This window comes from Mus pahari, chromosome 3, assembly GCF_900095145.1.
Source record: "Mus pahari chromosome 3, PAHARI_EIJ_v1.1, whole genome shotgun sequence".
In the NCBI taxonomy this organism is placed as follows: domain Eukaryota; kingdom Metazoa; phylum Chordata; class Mammalia; order Rodentia; family Muridae; genus Mus; species Mus pahari.
In genome coordinates, this window is record NC_034592.1 from 91,381,485 (window position 1) to 91,397,970 (window position 16,486).

A 16,486-nucleotide genomic window follows, 5' to 3' on the forward strand; every position below is an offset into this window, starting at 1 on the left:
ACCTGACCATCACCTTGATCTCCCCCCACCCCCAGCCCGGTCTCAGTCTCTGAGCTAACCTTTCTTGTATACCACATCTATGTCCCAGAGACATCCACAAACTAACCACCAATGAAACCACCTAAAGTTTATCTGGGGTGGGGTTGCCTTCCTAGAGGCACACTTAGCTGCTCACAGGATAAGTAATGTGGAATACTTTAAAAAAAGATAAGTGGATGGCAGTAAAGTTTTGGGCACTAATATAAAGCCTCCCCAGTGACCCACATAGACTCTCCAGTTCAGCTTCAATTATGTTTGCAGCAACAGTTTCGCAGAGAGGTCAACTCAGTTTTTCAAAAGCTCCAGCCTAGGCCATTTTAAGCAGTTTGTCTGTAACCCTCCAACCTCCCTCCTGTTGTGACTTGAGCCTCCTGTGCATAGAAGCCTTCACCGGGGGTCAGACTTCACATTCGACCAGTCTCTAACACATGGTCTGGTCTAATACATGGGTAAAGTTGATCTTTCTCTGTGCCTACTGGGCCAGAGACTATGGTTGGAGTGTACTCACAGGGGTGGTGGTAGGGTGGGCGTGTGGGCGGGGGAGGATTCCTGGACCTGCAGTCTGGCCAGAGATGCACCTGAGTCCTACTACCACACCTCTAGGGGTAAACAGAGGACCAATGTCTGGGGAGATAAAAGATCAGGTTAGGAAGGGAAGCTACCCCAAGCTATCCACTCCATTTTTGGACTGCATCTCCCATCGAAGTCCCTCTCTCCCAGTGTCTCTAGTGGCACCTGTGCTGTGGTCCTGGAATTCTATTCCAGCTCCTATGGGACACATCTGCCTCCGGGATTTGCTCCTCGCTTGGGGGTGATACCCAAGTGCTCCTGGGATAGTTTCCAGAAGCAGTCCTTGGGGCTGGGCGGACGGGTGGGGTCGCAGCGTCGTGACTGTGCCCGCCCAGCCATGAGGGGAGGCACCCCTAGTGACAGCCCCAAAGGCCACACCCTCGGCCCGGCCAGGCCCCGCCCCCGCCCGTGCGCGCTGGCAGCCTGGGGAGGCGTGTGCTGCTCCTGCAGCTAGCTAGAGAGCAAGACTGGGATGGATACTGGAGAAGGAATGCAGGCTTAACAAGTGATCGCTGCTGTCTAGGATTTTGAGTCTTTTTCGGAAAACCTTGACTTCCGTTCTCAGCCCAGGTCTGCTGTGCCGAACTCCAGAGGAACCAGAAATCTCCGGGGTCTACCTTGGGCGTCCCCAATCTCCATCTCTGGGCTCCAGTAAGGAGGACTCTGTGATACCCCCAAGCCCCTGGCCAAGAAGACCGAACTTGTTCCGTGGATATTTGGGATTCTCCACCTGACAAACCCGAGTAATTTTTTTTTGTACTGCGCCCCCACCCCCAATGATTCTGCCCCTCCTCCAGCTGTTGCAGCTTGGAAAGGGGGAAACAAATCACCGGGGGGATTTTTTTTCTGTCTATTTTTATTTTTATTTTTCGCACTTGCTGGGAATGGTAAGTATGAGATCTTTCTTATCTTTCCTTCACCTTACTCTTTTGGCTGTTGAGAAACTGTGGACATTTGAGGAATAAATAATATTGAGAATGTGACAGAAGGACATGAATGGAAGGCGGTTAAAAATAAACCAGGAGGTGGGAGAAGGGAGGTGCAGATGCTACGCGGCGCTCCAGGGGCAACCCAGGGGATGGGGCGAGTGCGCCCTGCTTAATGTGCCAGAGCGGGAACCCAGGTCTGGAGGCTAGGGCGCAATTAAAGATGTCGTTCCCCCAGTGAGGTGGGGTTTAGATTCGGCATCATTTTCGTTTTGCCTGATCCCAGCCTCACCATTCCTCTCCTTTACGAACAGCTGATGAGCGGGTCTGTATTGTTGCCTCTCCCAACATTCGGATGGCATGCATTTTCAGAGTGTTTGAGCAGTCCACAGGGACAGGATAAATGGTGTGCATTGAGTTGATGTACGTGTTCCTTGGTGTTGGTTTTTCTGATTCTATCACCTTTTTATGTTTTCATTTTGTCCCTCTCTGTCCTTCTCCCAGATTTGGTTCAGGTACCACCCTAACACAGTTGCAGAATTTAGCATCTAGAAAGGAAAGCAGCCTTGTTGTTGTTGGGTAGGAGGGGAAGAGAGGTGCTTGTTGGTATTTGGGAGCATAGAAGCAAGAATAGGTGCCCTGCAAAATCCTATTAGTTTAATGGTGTTAAGAAGATCTCTTGCATAAAGTCTGCTTGATTCTCCTAAGAAGAGTACCTGGAGAAAGAGAGATTTTAAATCAGTTTGGTTTGTTGGAAAAAATGGTTTGGTGGATTTACAATTTGTCTTTCTCTTTCTTTCTTTCTTTCTTTCTTTCTTTCTTTCTTTCTTTCTTTCTTTCTTTCTTTCTTTCTTTCTCTCTTTCCTTCCTTCTTTCTTTCACTTTCTTTCGTCTATCTCCCCTTTCCCACCATGCCTCCCTGCTTCTCTACCTCCTTACCTCTCTCCCTCCCTTCCCCCCTTCCTTCTTTCCCTCTCTCCAGGATAGTAAGGTAACTAATAGCCAATTGAAAGGAAAACAGTTTGATTTTGGAATGTCAAAGAGTGAGTTAGAAAAATAGTAATTAACGAGCCTAAATAAATAAACAAACGAATAAGGAAACATTTGCTGTAGAGCACAATGAAGGTAGTGCTAGAGCTTCTAGAAGTTATAGTGAGCTGGAAGACCCTCATGACCTTTGGGGGAGTTACTTGAGTAGAAGAAACAGCTTCACATTTGTAAATATATGGGTATGTCAGTTAGTCAGGACTTACGTGGTATCTATACAAACTGTTTGTGGGTGTTGAGAAGTTGCACACATTCTCAGGCTTTTTGGACTCTGCCAATCTTAAAAAGATGACATGCCACAGTGAACCTAGTCATAAGGTTGTTTTGTACTCAAGTCCTTAGAGGTTTCACCACGGTAAACACTTATGAATGTAAGATGATGTGACCAGTCCAACAGAAGAGGGGATGTCGCCAGGGATAACTTCTGAGGTGTATTTTCTGGAGTCTTTTGGTCTCAACCAAGGGTGTGTGTGTGTGTGTGTGTGTGTGTGTGATGCCCGGTGTTTGCCATTTGCCCAAGTTATGGGACCAACACCCACGGCAAAGAGCAGCAGGTGCTCAAGGGTAGAATCCTGTTAATGGCTTCAGAAAGCCATGGCACTCATGCTGCCCAAGTGTTTCCAGTAATAGAAACTAGAGGATGCCCAGAATTCTACCTGTTATCAGCATTTCCAATTCTCAGGCTCATTTTCTGTATTCTTAGAAGTCCTCTTGGACAGAGTAAATGGAAGAAGCAGGTAGCTGGAGTTAGGGGCAAGTTTCTTAAGTCCTGGGTGAGGAGATGAAGTCAGTGGACTTAGGAGAGCGAAGTAAGAGAAGAGGACCGGGGATAGCAGATGAGGCAGAGAGATTGGGATCTGGGGGAAAAAGTGTGGTGAATTGGAGGGCGAAAGGGCAGGATACCATGAAATGGGGGAAGGGGTGGGTAAAGTGTGCACTCTGAATGCTGCATCCACATGCTTCAGAAGACTATCAGGTGAACATGAAGGCACTTCAAGGAGAGGGGATGGTTACCAAGAGAAGTGGGAACTGAGATCTGCTTCTAGGCCGTGGGTGGTAGGGAGTGTTCAGGAAGCTGGAGTAGAGGAAAAAAAAACCACCACCACCACCACCACCACCACCACCACCAACAACAACAACAACAACAGGGGCTTGTTTCATGGAGCCAGAGAATGCCAGATTCACACAGGCATTGTCTAGTGTCATAGTGCTGTGGATTGTCCAAGTTCTGTCTTACCCCACCTCAGAGAGCATTGGCAAAGACTGTGAATTTAGAGAGTGGGTAGATAGATGACAGCCTAGTCTAATGCTGTGTTATCCATAATTGACATATCTGTTGCTATTTATTATGTACATAGACAGCGTGCTATCCTGAGAGCATCTATGATCTCCATGGATCCTTACCAATGTGGGGTGAAGGGGATTGATTATGTTGTCTACATTTTATAGATTAGGTAATTGATGATCATTCAAGTAGTGGAGTCTAAACTGAAGAAAAATGTTTTGTTTTATTCCCCCACTTCTTTAATCCCAAGAAAAAGAAAAAAAATGTAAGGGTACTTAATTCAGCAACATTTCATGAGTGAAAATTTTAAGGAGAATTCCTTGAGATAAATGAATACTGAAACAGCTGTAAAGTCACAGCATCGCTGTTGTGGAATGAAGAGGATGCTATCGAGAATTAATACCTGGCATTGGTGAAGGGGCAGAGGAAAGCAAGAACCATGTGGGTTGAGAACGGACAGGTCCAAAACAAATAAGTTGCCACAAAACAGACTGATCTGAACCAATGACAAAAGAAGAAAGCAAGGTGGATGCTGAGTGGGTGAGATTTTAGAGCAGCCTGCCCTGTATTCTTGAAAGGTTATGCTCTCCTGGTGTGTGTTTCATGATTGGCTTGAGGACAAGAGCAATGTATGTGGAGTAAAGGGCTGTTTGCTCTCTATGGTTTGATTCTTTTTATTTTTCCCCTGTGCTTATTTCCCATCCCTCTTCAGGTGAAGTGCTTCTTGTGAATGATTCTAGCCAAAGGATGCTCTTCATTTCCTGCTTTCTATGGAGACCTCAGTGTTGAGTTTGCCTCTGCTGGAACGGCATCTACTACCTTCTCTACCTTCCAAGGTCTTTGCCTCTATGTACAACCTGGCATTGTCTGTGGGTCCATGAAGGCTTGGATGACCTTAGAGGGAAGGTCTGGGAGTCCATCCTCATAGACTAAGCAGCAATGGCTGGGCATATTTTAAGTCACAGTTTAACATGGGTCAAGCCATCAGTAGAAGGCAAGTGCTAAGACTAAAGACTTATTTGCATTTTATTTAAATTAGATGGACTGGGCCTTGGACAATTTCCATGCAAGGAAAAGTATATTTCATTTTCTAGGCACAACTTCTGACTATCAGATACTTGCTGTCTTTGAGTCTTGTGGCGTCATCACCGGACAGCATCCCAGACAGACTTCCAGATTTGAACATCTACCCCCCCAAAACGTAGGTGTATGGGAGACCACATCATTTCATGACTTATGTTTGAGGAACACTAGGCTGCTGTCTAGACGAGGCAAGCTCTGGAAAGCAACGCCGAGTCTCTGAGAAGAGGGAGCATAGGCTGTGCTGATTTAAAAACAGAAAATGCAAAGTTGGACTGAAAATACCCCGTGTCTTCTAAGCAATCTGCTTAAGGCTTCCAAACTTACCTTAATTTGGTAAGAAAATAAGCTGCCCTATTTTTCTTTCTTCTTCTCTTACAACTGGAAGCAGCCATTTCCCCAAACCACCACCATGGAGGTGGCGATGGTGAGCGCCGAGAGCTCAGGGTGCAACAGCCATATGCCTTATGGTTATGCAGCCCAGGCCAGGGCCCGAGAGCGGGAGAGACTTGCTCACTCCAGGGCAGCCGCAGCTGCTGCTGTCGCAGCTGCCACAGCTGCTGTCGAAGGCACTGGCGGTTCCGGTGGAGGCCCCCACCACCATCATCAGACACGTGGGGCCTACTCCTCCCATGATCCTCAAGGTAGCCGTGGAAGTAGGAGGAGGAGGCGTCAGCGAACTGAGAAGAAGAAACTCCACCACAGGCAGAGCAGTTTTCCTCATTGCTCAGACCTGATGCCCAGTGGCTCAGAAGAGAAGATCCTGAGGGAGCTAAGCGAGGAAGAGGAAGACGAGGAGGAGGAAGAGGAGGAGGAAGAGGAGGGACGGTTTTACTATAGTGAAGAAGACCATGGGGATGGGTGTTCCTACACAGACCTGCTGCCACAGGATGATGGGGGTGGTGGCGGCTACAGTTCAGTCCGCTACAGTGACTGCTGTGAACGTGTGGTGATAAATGTGTCTGGTCTACGCTTCGAGACCCAGATGAAAACTTTGGCCCAGTTTCCAGAAACTCTGTTGGGAGACCCTGAGAAGAGGACTCAGTACTTCGACCCTTTGCGCAATGAGTATTTTTTTGATCGGAACCGACCCAGCTTTGATGCCATTTTGTATTATTACCAGTCAGGAGGCCGCCTGAAGAGACCAGTCAATGTCCCCTTTGATATCTTCACTGAGGAGGTGAAGTTCTATCAGTTGGGAGAGGAAGCCCTGCTCAAGTTCCGGGAGGATGAGGGTTTTGTGAGAGAAGAGGAGGACAGGGCTCTGCCAGAAAATGAATTTAAAAAACAGATTTGGCTTCTCTTTGAATATCCAGAGAGTTCTAGCCCTGCCAGGGGCATAGCCATCGTATCTGTCCTGGTCATCTTAATTTCTATTGTCATATTTTGCCTGGAAACCTTGCCGGAGTTCAGGGATGACAGGGACCTCATCATGGCCCTCAGTGCAGGCGGGCACAGCAGATTGCTGAATGACACTTCGGCAACCCACCTGGAGAACTCAGGACACACAATATTCAATGACCCTTTCTTCATCGTGGAGACAGTGTGTATTGTGTGGTTTTCCTTTGAGTTTGTGGTTCGATGCTTTGCTTGTCCCAGCCAAGCACTCTTCTTCAAAAACATCATGAACATCATTGATATCGTCTCCATTTTGCCTTACTTCATCACTCTGGGCACCGACCTGGCCCAGCAGCAAGGGGGTGGCAATGGCCAGCAGCAGCAGGCCATGTCCTTTGCCATCCTCAGGATCATCCGTCTGGTCAGAGTATTCCGGATCTTCAAGCTCTCCAGACACTCCAAAGGCCTGCAGATCCTGGGCCACACCCTAAGAGCCAGCATGCGGGAACTGGGCCTTCTTATCTTTTTCCTCTTCATTGGGGTCATCCTCTTTTCCAGCGCTGTGTATTTTGCAGAGGCGGATGAACCCACTACCCATTTCCAAAGCATTCCAGATGCGTTTTGGTGGGCTGTGGTAACCATGACAACTGTGGGCTATGGGGACATGAAGCCCATCACCGTCGGGGGAAAGATTGTGGGGTCCCTGTGTGCCATTGCGGGTGTCTTAACCATTGCTTTGCCTGTGCCGGTGATTGTGTCTAACTTTAACTATTTCTACCACAGAGAGACTGAAAATGAAGAACACACGCAGCTGACACAAAACGCAGTCAGTTGTCCATACCTACCTTCTCATTTACTCAAGAAATTTCGGAGCTCCACTTCTTCTTCCCTGGGGGACAAGTCAGAGTATCTAGAGATGGAAGAAGGGGTCAAGGAATCTTTATGCGGAAAGGAAGAGAAGTGTCAGGGAAAGGGGGATGACAGCGAGACAGATAAAAACAACTGTTCTAATGCAAAGGCTGTGGAGACTGATGTGTGAGTCGCTTTCTCCACCTGCCACTGCACCCCTGTCTCCAAATATATTCATACATAGAGAATGCAGTTATGAAAATGAGATATGCAAACGATTGCACTGCATACAGTCATACGCTGTTTAATGGTAATACATGGCATAATTGTGACTAAACGTGTATTGCATATCAAAATAAATCTTGGAGAAGAGGGAGGCATTAAAAACAGCAGATCTATCTTTATATTTTTTATTAGAATGCAAGAATTTTGCACATAATGGGGAAAATGTTAATAGTAAAGGTGGTTCTAAGGAGAGTGAGTGTGTGTGAGAGAGCGAGAGAGTGTGTGCACATGGGTGTGTAAGTAAATTGTCAACACTGTTTGGAATTGTGCCGTGATGGGAAAAGTTGGCATTCTGAAGTATTTACTATGTAAGAACTAATGAATTTGAGCAGTCTTTTACCAGTGTTTTAATAACATCTCCTATGTCTTTGGATTCTGTAGTTGTTTTTTAGAAATTATAAGAATTACTGTGTAGAAAAAAGAGAAAGTAAATTATTTAATAGAATATAGGTCACAATTTAATCTTGGATTTAATTAAAGTTTATTTTTAACTGGAAATTAACTTTTGAAAAGGCTGCAGGGGCCTTTAGAAATTGATTATATTTTATTATTAATTTTGGGGAGATATAATAGCAAATGCCTAACATTCTGGAGGAAATGTAACAAGTTTTGTTCACAGGTCTTAAGACTGGAATTGTTTTTCTTTTGCACTACTTCCTATGCTGAAGCCCGAGAGAGACTTCATACTGTGAATGTTTACTAACGCACCAATCAGTTCAATGACAATCATTGGAAGAATGGTTTCTTCGTCTTTTATTGTTCTTTTCCTTTTGTGAGACCAATGACCGCACAGATAACAGCACATGATTCCTGCTTTAAAATTTGAACAACTGATCTACAAAGGGACTAAGAGGGAATGCTCAACAGCCGCATCTTTTGAAATTGGTTTGTTACAATGATGCTTCAGAAACCATACTATTTTCAATACTCTTCTGCCTTTTAAGTCCAGAATAATTTAACCAAAGTTATTGCATGCACAGAGAGAATTCTTGGAGAAATAAGGCACCCAGCAGCTACAGCAATTATGGCTTAAGATCTTTTTATTAAATATGCAACAAAATGCTAGATTTAAGTCCATTTTGTGTGTGTGTGTGTGTGTGTGTGTGTGTCTGTGTGTGTGTGTGCAGCTGCAAAAACAAAACAGAACACGAAATGTGGGGATTCACCTCAAATGCTAAAGCACTCTGCTAAATCAGAGCTAGGGAAGAACGGTTTTAGAACATTTGGTTTCCCAATGGTCATTGTAAATCATTATCATCTTTATAACAGGGGCTTTCTGAGGATTACACTTCCATTTACCTCACAGTAGCTATTCTTGAGTTTGAAGTAGCAACAAGGAATGCACCATGAACAACTGTATCACCATGAAATACAGCTCAGAAGACTCAGTATAAACACATAAGAGGCATTACTATACAATTCATTAAAACAAAACAAAATCTTCTTTGTAAATGGTTGCCCTGAGCATTGGGAAGAAATCCCATGTCCACTATTTCAGTCCATAGCAAACTTAGCAAACGTGAACAAAACCCAATAAACCAAAAAACAAACAAAAAAGAAACACCCTCTCACCCTTACTTGTCAGGTTTTTCAAATGCTTTTGGCCCAGGAAATCACTGGATACATTTTAACCTCTCCTTTAACAGTATTTGAAATGAAAAGAATTCTAGTAAATCAATATCTTTGTTCCTATCTTTTCTCTACACTTGTAGGGAAGCAACTTTGCTAGAACTCCATCTGGAGATGGAAAGGCAGCAGGCAGTGGAGGTGATTGAAGAACTCGGGGCTACTTCATGATTAGGACTCCAAAGATGATATTCTGATTCTAATACATTGTATTAGAGAAAAATGTAGTGAGATTCTGACAGGCGCAGTCATAATCCCTTCACAAAACTCATGGAAACATGTTTTCACCTCATTTTTTTTTTTATGAGTAGAAAATCATTTTAAATCAGAGGAATAGGGAAACAGTAAGAGGGAAGCTTGGGAACCTGACATGCCAGTTTCATGCAAATACCTGATATGATAAATTCTCCAGTACAGCACATTTAGTTAGTATTTTTTTGCGTGTGAAAATAACAGTAATAATTTGTGATAAGGAGGAAAATCATTCTGAATTTCTTTGTTCTTTGTTTTTTTTTTGACATTTCCTTCCTAAATCAGAAAAGTCATATTAAATTTATTTGATGATATAGATATTAATAATTCTCAGACTACGTGAGTTACAAATAATGAAGAACCCTAGGGCTTCCCTTATCTCACAGAGTGGTTTGTGGTTGTTGTTGTTGCTTGTTTGTTTGGAAACTAATGGAATTTCTAGTCATGTGCTTTCATTCCAAATATTATTAGAATGTCATTCAAAGTGTGTTTTTCTCTATGCAAAATGCATTTATCTTAGAGTGTGTGCATTGATTCTCCCTTAAGAAACTTCAAAGCCCCTATGCCTTGAGTTCGGGCTTTTCTGCATGAAGTACTTGTTCATGTGAAAGTTGGGTGTCCAGTACAGCTTCGAATTAACAGTCAATTCCCAAGTTGAAGCTTTTCAAAGTACTTTGGAACCCTTTGTGAAGATTTCCTACTGGGGAAAATGCTGCTGCCTAAACTGATTTAGGAAACTGTATTTTCTTAGATGCCAATAAGTAGGTTTGAAATACATATAGGTTCACCATACAGGGAAGAAAAAAAGAAAGTGATCCTATTCAAAATCAGGATGCTTGAGGTTAGAGGTCCTTTTTAGATGACATTTAGATACATTCTTCTTTCTTGCAAATGGCTAAAAAAAAAAAAAAAAAAAAAAGGAAACAGAGATGCTTAGCGGTTATGGGGAAGAAAGGAGGGAGATTTGCCTTTTATTTCTGTGAAGGGGCACTGATAGGTGCCAGAGGAGTGACAGCTAGTTCAGGGTATCCTGAGAACTGGTGCTTAACTGTGGTCAGTCTAAGTGATTTGATTCTTAGGGTTCATTATTTCTTTTCTTTCATTTTAAAGTGAAAACTGGAATGTTGGGGGTACATTGTTATTCAGTTGCTTTCAGTAGCTAAATTCCACCATGAAGCTGATATGACTGTTTAGATTTAACTAAACACCCTATCCAGATCATAACATCATCTGCATAGCTTGGGTATTTTCTTTTAAGTAACAACAACATAATATTTGTAATCACCATTAGATTAACTGAAAAAAACAGGAGTTTGAGAATTTTAAAATATAACCCAAACTGAGTGAATAGAATGCATTTTGAAGCTCTTTATTCTACAATCTTATAAAGGAAAGGGATTCAATTGGTACAGAATACCTCCTCTGTCTCCAGTTGAATACATACAGTGAAGGTTGGTAAGTAAATATTTTTATTTCTTGCTTTGTTGAAGAACAGTGTTGTCATAGTGTTCTGACCTATGCTGGGAACTCATTTTATGCTTGGACACATGTAGTAATTCTCCAGTGCTTTTGCATTCCTTGTCAAGTTTGTGTTACATGGGACCATTGAAGCTTTATAAAACAAAACAAAAACCCTTTTCATTAAGCATGCATATGTTTAAACAAACCCAGACTATGAATAAGATATAACCAAAGAAAATGTACAGAGTTAACAGATACATTGTTCTAGTTCATAAAAAGTCATTATTAATTAATAGGAAATATTTTTTCTTCTGATTTAAATAATAATAGTGGCTTCCTGCTTTTCAAAAGAATCAGAAATGGTATTGTCCACTGCTAGTTTGCAGGGTAGTGGTCTATCTGTCATATTAATGTTACTACTAAGGAAACTGGAAATATATGTAGGGTGTTTTTTTTTCATTTTTCAGTGCTCCTGTGGTGATGTGCTCATGTGTGCCATGCCTAGTGTAACATCCCTTTTTGTGTCTTTTTTGTTTGTTTGTTTTATTGATGCAGTTTAGAATGGTTATGGGCTGTCATTCAGTGACAAAAGTGCCTGTTCCAGGAAATCTTCTTGACCCAAAAGTCATTCTGAATTCTGCAAGGGACATTTGATGTGGACAAAAGGTACCTCTTGGCTTTCCTGCTGAAAAGAAACTTGATTCTAAGTATAGAAATTTCCAGACCAATGTAACTTTCCTAGGTTAGACCACGATCTTGCTTTCTAATAATGAGATCTGAATTCCTATTTGAAAGAAGGCTGATGGAGTAGTTTTTGTTCAAGATCAAAGGAGCTAAAGCTATTTTTTTTGCAGTAAATGGGAATATGCACTTCTAAAAAGTAAATTAAGATTAGGACTTGTGATAGGAATTTTATTTCTGGCTTCGTTGTCTGTTTCCATAGCAGTCCTGATTCCTCACAGTATCTTCTTCATAAAAGTATGCTAATATGTATCAGGCCATCTGGCCCAATTTGAGGTTCAGAAAATTCAATCATTTTGGGGGAAGGTAGAAAGATAAAACCCAGGCATGACTTGGTTGCTTTGAAGAACATACCACATGTTCATCAGCTGTGGCTCTAAGGGAGACTCAAGCACTCCCATTCAGGCTTTAGAATCAGAGTTGATTTAGAAGGCCAATTCAGTGATCCTTAATGCCGTGTTATCATGCTGGAAACTGTTCTGTAATGACTGAGCCATAGTGGAAATGACCTAAGCTTTAGTTTGTATTCACTTGCTGTTTGTGACTCGAGTCCTGAAATGTGAATTTGTATACAGTCACCAGCATCTAAACGACCTTGGTATTTGATCCAGAATAGTTAATTAACTCTGGCTTTCTGACCTGGGAATGATCTATTTTGCAGATTAGTCAAAGTTGGTTTTTCTTCTTGGCCTGCCTTTCTTTACCCAAGCTCTGGACTCAGTTTCCTAGAGATACAGAGACATTTTGTGAAAATTCAAAACCGTAATATAGTGATAGAGCATGCAGATTTGAACATAGTGTCACGTGCTTTGAATCTTAGCACTGGAGAAGCTGAGTCAGGGAGATCACCAGTTCAGGACCAACCTGTATGACATGAGGGGTTTCAGAGATACATATCAAAACCAAAACACAGTGTCAACAACAACAACAACAACAGCAGCAGCAGCAGCAGCAGCAGCACCAAAATCAGAAAAATAAGCAAACTCTAATTGTGTGGCTAAGTCTGGTGAGCCAGTGCAGGAAATTATTCAGAGTTAAATATGTAATACACAGAGCAGTTTTATCGCAGTTCCTGTGGTTTTCTGAGATAAAGAGATGGGGACTGTCACAGAGGTTGGTGGAAAAACAGAAGTTATTGGCAGATCAAATATGCAGGTTAATGTTCTCTGAAATGTCAGGTGACAGACATGTAGGCAGTCCTTTAGGAAAACCCAGTACTTAGAGAAGACGGTCTGTCCTCTTCTACATATGCATAAATGTGCTTGATTTAAATTTTTTTCCATGTCCCAAGAGAACAAACACATTTTTGTCCACAAGTTCTCGAGTGACTGGTTGTTGAGGATCTGCCACTTTTATAAGCAATCAAAGCAGTTACACAAAGTCTGTGAGTATTAGTGAAATCTGGGCCAATGAGTCTTATTTGTTTGAGAAGAACCATCTTCCCATATCAAACATTTATATGTTACATGTATTATGCATTTCTTTTTCTGCCTTTATTAGGACAAAATATGTGTAATCAAATGAGTAGTCTGAGGTATGGCAAAAAGACAATCTGAAGGGAAATGATGAAGTTTTCTATTAGCAGGAAAATATGTATTGTGAAAAAATGATATTATTTGAGTACTGAAAATTCTTTCTTAAACTTTAGGTTGGATTTTGTGTGTTAAACCTGAAATGGCATTAGGATTACCCTCTGAGGAGGTCTGTGGGGGGGTGGGGTCTAGATACATGGCATGTCAGTCTTAGGAAAAAAAGTTTGATTTTTATGAGACATTTAAAGTGTTTTTTTTTTTTTTTGTGCACATCATTTCCACTCCATAAAAGATGTATATGGAAGGAAAGGAACTGTGGCTCTACCTAGAATTTTCTAGAAATAGTCTTACCTAAAACTATTATCCGTCTGCGCTGTTTCTTCTGTCTGTGGCTTGACATATCTCCTCAATTGTCTCAGCTTTAATTACAACATTAAAAAGCTTTATATTATTGTTTCTGGAACATGTCCCAAACCTCTCATAGTCTCTGAAGGCATTCATGTAAAATAGTTGGATAATATGGGCTCTTTTACAAGGCCAGGTGGCAATTATCTGAACCCTTATTCAGTCATGATAAGGACCATATTAGATGGCTCGAAAGATGTGTGCTGTTCTATTTATAAACTGAATATGCTGGTACTTGAATGGATTGGTGATTTCCCCAAAGAACCCTCATGGCGTTGATAGCACCTGAGTGAGTCTTTCTTTTCCTCTCAATGGTAGGGATCATGATCCAAATGAGGCTTTCAGTTTCTATCAGGCAGAATAGGAAATAATTAATGAGGCTGTCTTTGGACTGAAGTCTGTGAAGAGGTTATAGACTTCCCTAGGGAATTCCTTTGGACTAAGATTTATTTACATATTTACTTGCCATTTCTGCTTGAAGCCCAATTTTAATATTTTTAAAATATTTTATTAATTCTTGAGAATTCCATACTTTGTATTTTGATCGTATTTCTTCCTCTTCTATCTCTTTCTGGATATATCCCCCATTCCATTCTGCCCAGTTTGTGTCCACATTAAAAAATAAAATAAAGTCAAGTAGTGTTACCTATCTATTCTTGGCTATATGTCACTCACTGGGATGTGCTTGGCCTACCAGGAGCAGCCCTTAAAGAAACCCACTGTTCTCCCAGAAGTTTTAGATTGAAGGTTGATTGTTTTAGTAACAAACTGAAGTTTGGGGAGGTAGCTGGAGATTCTAAGCCTCACCCTGCCTTATTAACTTTAGGCGTATGTCTAGCTAGTTATTTTAAGAAATTAATATATTTAGAGGTTACAATCTATAATTTGAACTGTTTATTTGGATTGAGACTTAGGCTAGAAATAGTGACTTATTTATTCATTCTTCCTGAGAATATATAATGCAATCCCTCTCTATTTTTGTACCCCCATTCCTTGATTTTCAATATTTTATTTAAATTGGTAGATTTTGTCATAAGCATTTTCTCTTTCTAACAAATTAAAAGGCACTTATGTGTAGATAGATTGATGGCAGGCACATTTAATACCTTCTTTTATAGCATTTGGTTTTGGTCGGTTTTTAAGCTGACTAGAGTAGCTATGAAGTACCACACAAGTTGGGCCCCTGTGCACTATATCTTAATGTACAGATACTGCTGGAATATTAAGGTACCTTTTCCTTTTGAGTATCTATAAGTGACTTAAGAGTTCTAGATCAGTTTCTTTCAGAATAGAACCACGATCTAAGACCAGAGCCAATTGGGAGACAGGTAGAGTAGGAGGCAGATGGGCAGGGAGCAAGGAGTGATGTGTAAATGAAGTCATCAGTTTGTTGGAAGGATTAGCTGGATCAGTCTAAAAGCAGCTGCTTTTATAATGCTAATTATCGTTCTTCTGCAAACACCAGGTATCCAAAAGGGTGGATTCCTCTAGGCATATGGATATGCATGTCCCACTGTCACAAGTCTCTGATTTCTGTCTCCCGAGACACTTCCACGCAAAAGCTACACCTTCAGCTGCAGAATAAGGATAAAATGCACTAAGTCTTATTGAGGATAAAACTCACTTTTCCCTTCTGCAAAGGGGATTGTCACATCTTTAACTGATTGACACTTAGGCACTGGTTGTGCACTGAAACTGAGCTAAGTGGCAAACTCAGAAGCCCTGGGAATAAACATCACTAAGGCAGAGCTCTGGAATATGTTTATATTGGTTATTGCTTGTGTGTAATACTTAGAGGAATGGAGACATCATAAAATTTGTGCAACCTAATTAGAACTCTGCTATCATATGTTCCTTGCTGGTTTAGCTGTTGCAGGGACTGCTTTTCATCCACACAGAGAAGAGGTGTCATTTCACTACCAGAATCTGCAGATTTCACAGGCTCCCAGGCAGTGTGAGAAAGAAAGGGTTAGATTAGATAGATAAGCATAAAGCAACATACAGTATCTCAAGGTGTGAGTCACCGTGCGATGCCAGACTATTTTTATTCTCTTGAGAGATCGGGAGGGATCTTCAGATAGGAGTAACTCTCTTTAGGAATTGCCATTTCCTCCTCATTCACCCATGGTGCCACTCTTAGGGATTAGCCCCATGTCACAGGACTTAAATCCTGCCTTCATTGCTAAAACATGCTGACAATCACATACCGGAAGCAGTTTTTTCCTTATTTCAGTTTTGAAAAGTCTCAGTGGCATTATAACCTCTGCAAGAGAGATTTAAAAAAATCATCTGACTCTAAAGTATTTGTGTTGCTTCCCTGAAAGAGGCTGGCAGTGAGTATTTGTGTAAGATTCTAATATATGCTTAAACCGAAGAAAAAGTAAACTATGCAGAGATGTCCTTTTTCTTTGCTTTCCAATCATGCACTCGGTTACTAAGCATTTTTTAAGGTTGAAGAGACAGACAAAGAAAATACTTGGCTCCCCTACCTTCCCAGGACCCCACTTTTGGTCACATATCATTATTTCCCACCCCTTACACCCCCCCCCCCAAGAATACAATATGAAGCCTATTGCCATCTCTTTTCACACATTTCTTAGCAGTAGCTATTTGTGTGTGCTTTAAGTAGATGTCTTGCTATTTTATAAATCAGGTCATAGCAGAGCATATCCAGACAGCTCCCACTGTCACCTGCATCGTGGGTCTGTTCTGTCCCATTATTATGCTAGCTCTTCTCTGCCCATTACTGAACAGCTGGAGTTTTTGAAACAGCTGGATGATTAGATTATTTTCCCCTCTATTTTTCACCCAGATGCATTATTACTGTGTAGAAACAATGCTGGTGTGGAACAATGTGAAAACATAATAATAATAACAACAAAATCTGTTCTGATATAGTTGTTATTAGATATTGAGTCACAATTAAAAGGAAGTTCTGATGTCTATTGCTTTAGAAACATGTTGTGCAGTATGTAAGCCTCATTTTGATTCCTAGACGAAGATGTTAATTTACCAACCCCGTTTGTTTGTTTGTTTGTTTGTTTGTTTTA

The 16,486-nt window shown here is 41.6% G+C and overlaps 1 protein-coding gene across 2 annotated transcripts; it reads left to right on the top strand.

Moving 5' to 3' along the window:
* The first annotated feature begins 1,007 nt into the window (after nt 1-1,007).
* Nucleotides 1,008-10,206, top strand: Kcna4 (potassium voltage-gated channel subfamily A member 4). 2 transcript variants are annotated; one of them, XM_021193869.2, is made up of 2 exons: nt 1,008-1,496; nt 4,580-10,206. In XM_021193869.2, the coding sequence occupies exon 2, from the start codon at nt 5,360-5,362 to the stop codon at nt 7,322-7,324; it is 1,965 nt and encodes a 654-aa protein (XP_021049528.1). In that variant the 5' UTR covers nt 1,008-1,496; nt 4,580-5,359; the 3' UTR covers nt 7,325-10,206. The 2 variants fall into 2 exon arrangements, with proteins under 2 accessions (XP_021049528.1, XP_029392573.1); XM_029536713.1 differs by lacking the exon at nt 1,008-1,496 and adding an exon at nt 1,755-1,860.
* Nucleotides 10,207-16,486: the final 6,280 nt, after the last annotated feature.

Coding starts and splice junctions, on each gene's coding strand:
- Kcna4 (XM_021193869.2), top strand. CDS start 5,360: ATGGAGGTGGCGATGGTGAGCGCCGAGAGCTCAGGGTGCAACAGCCAT.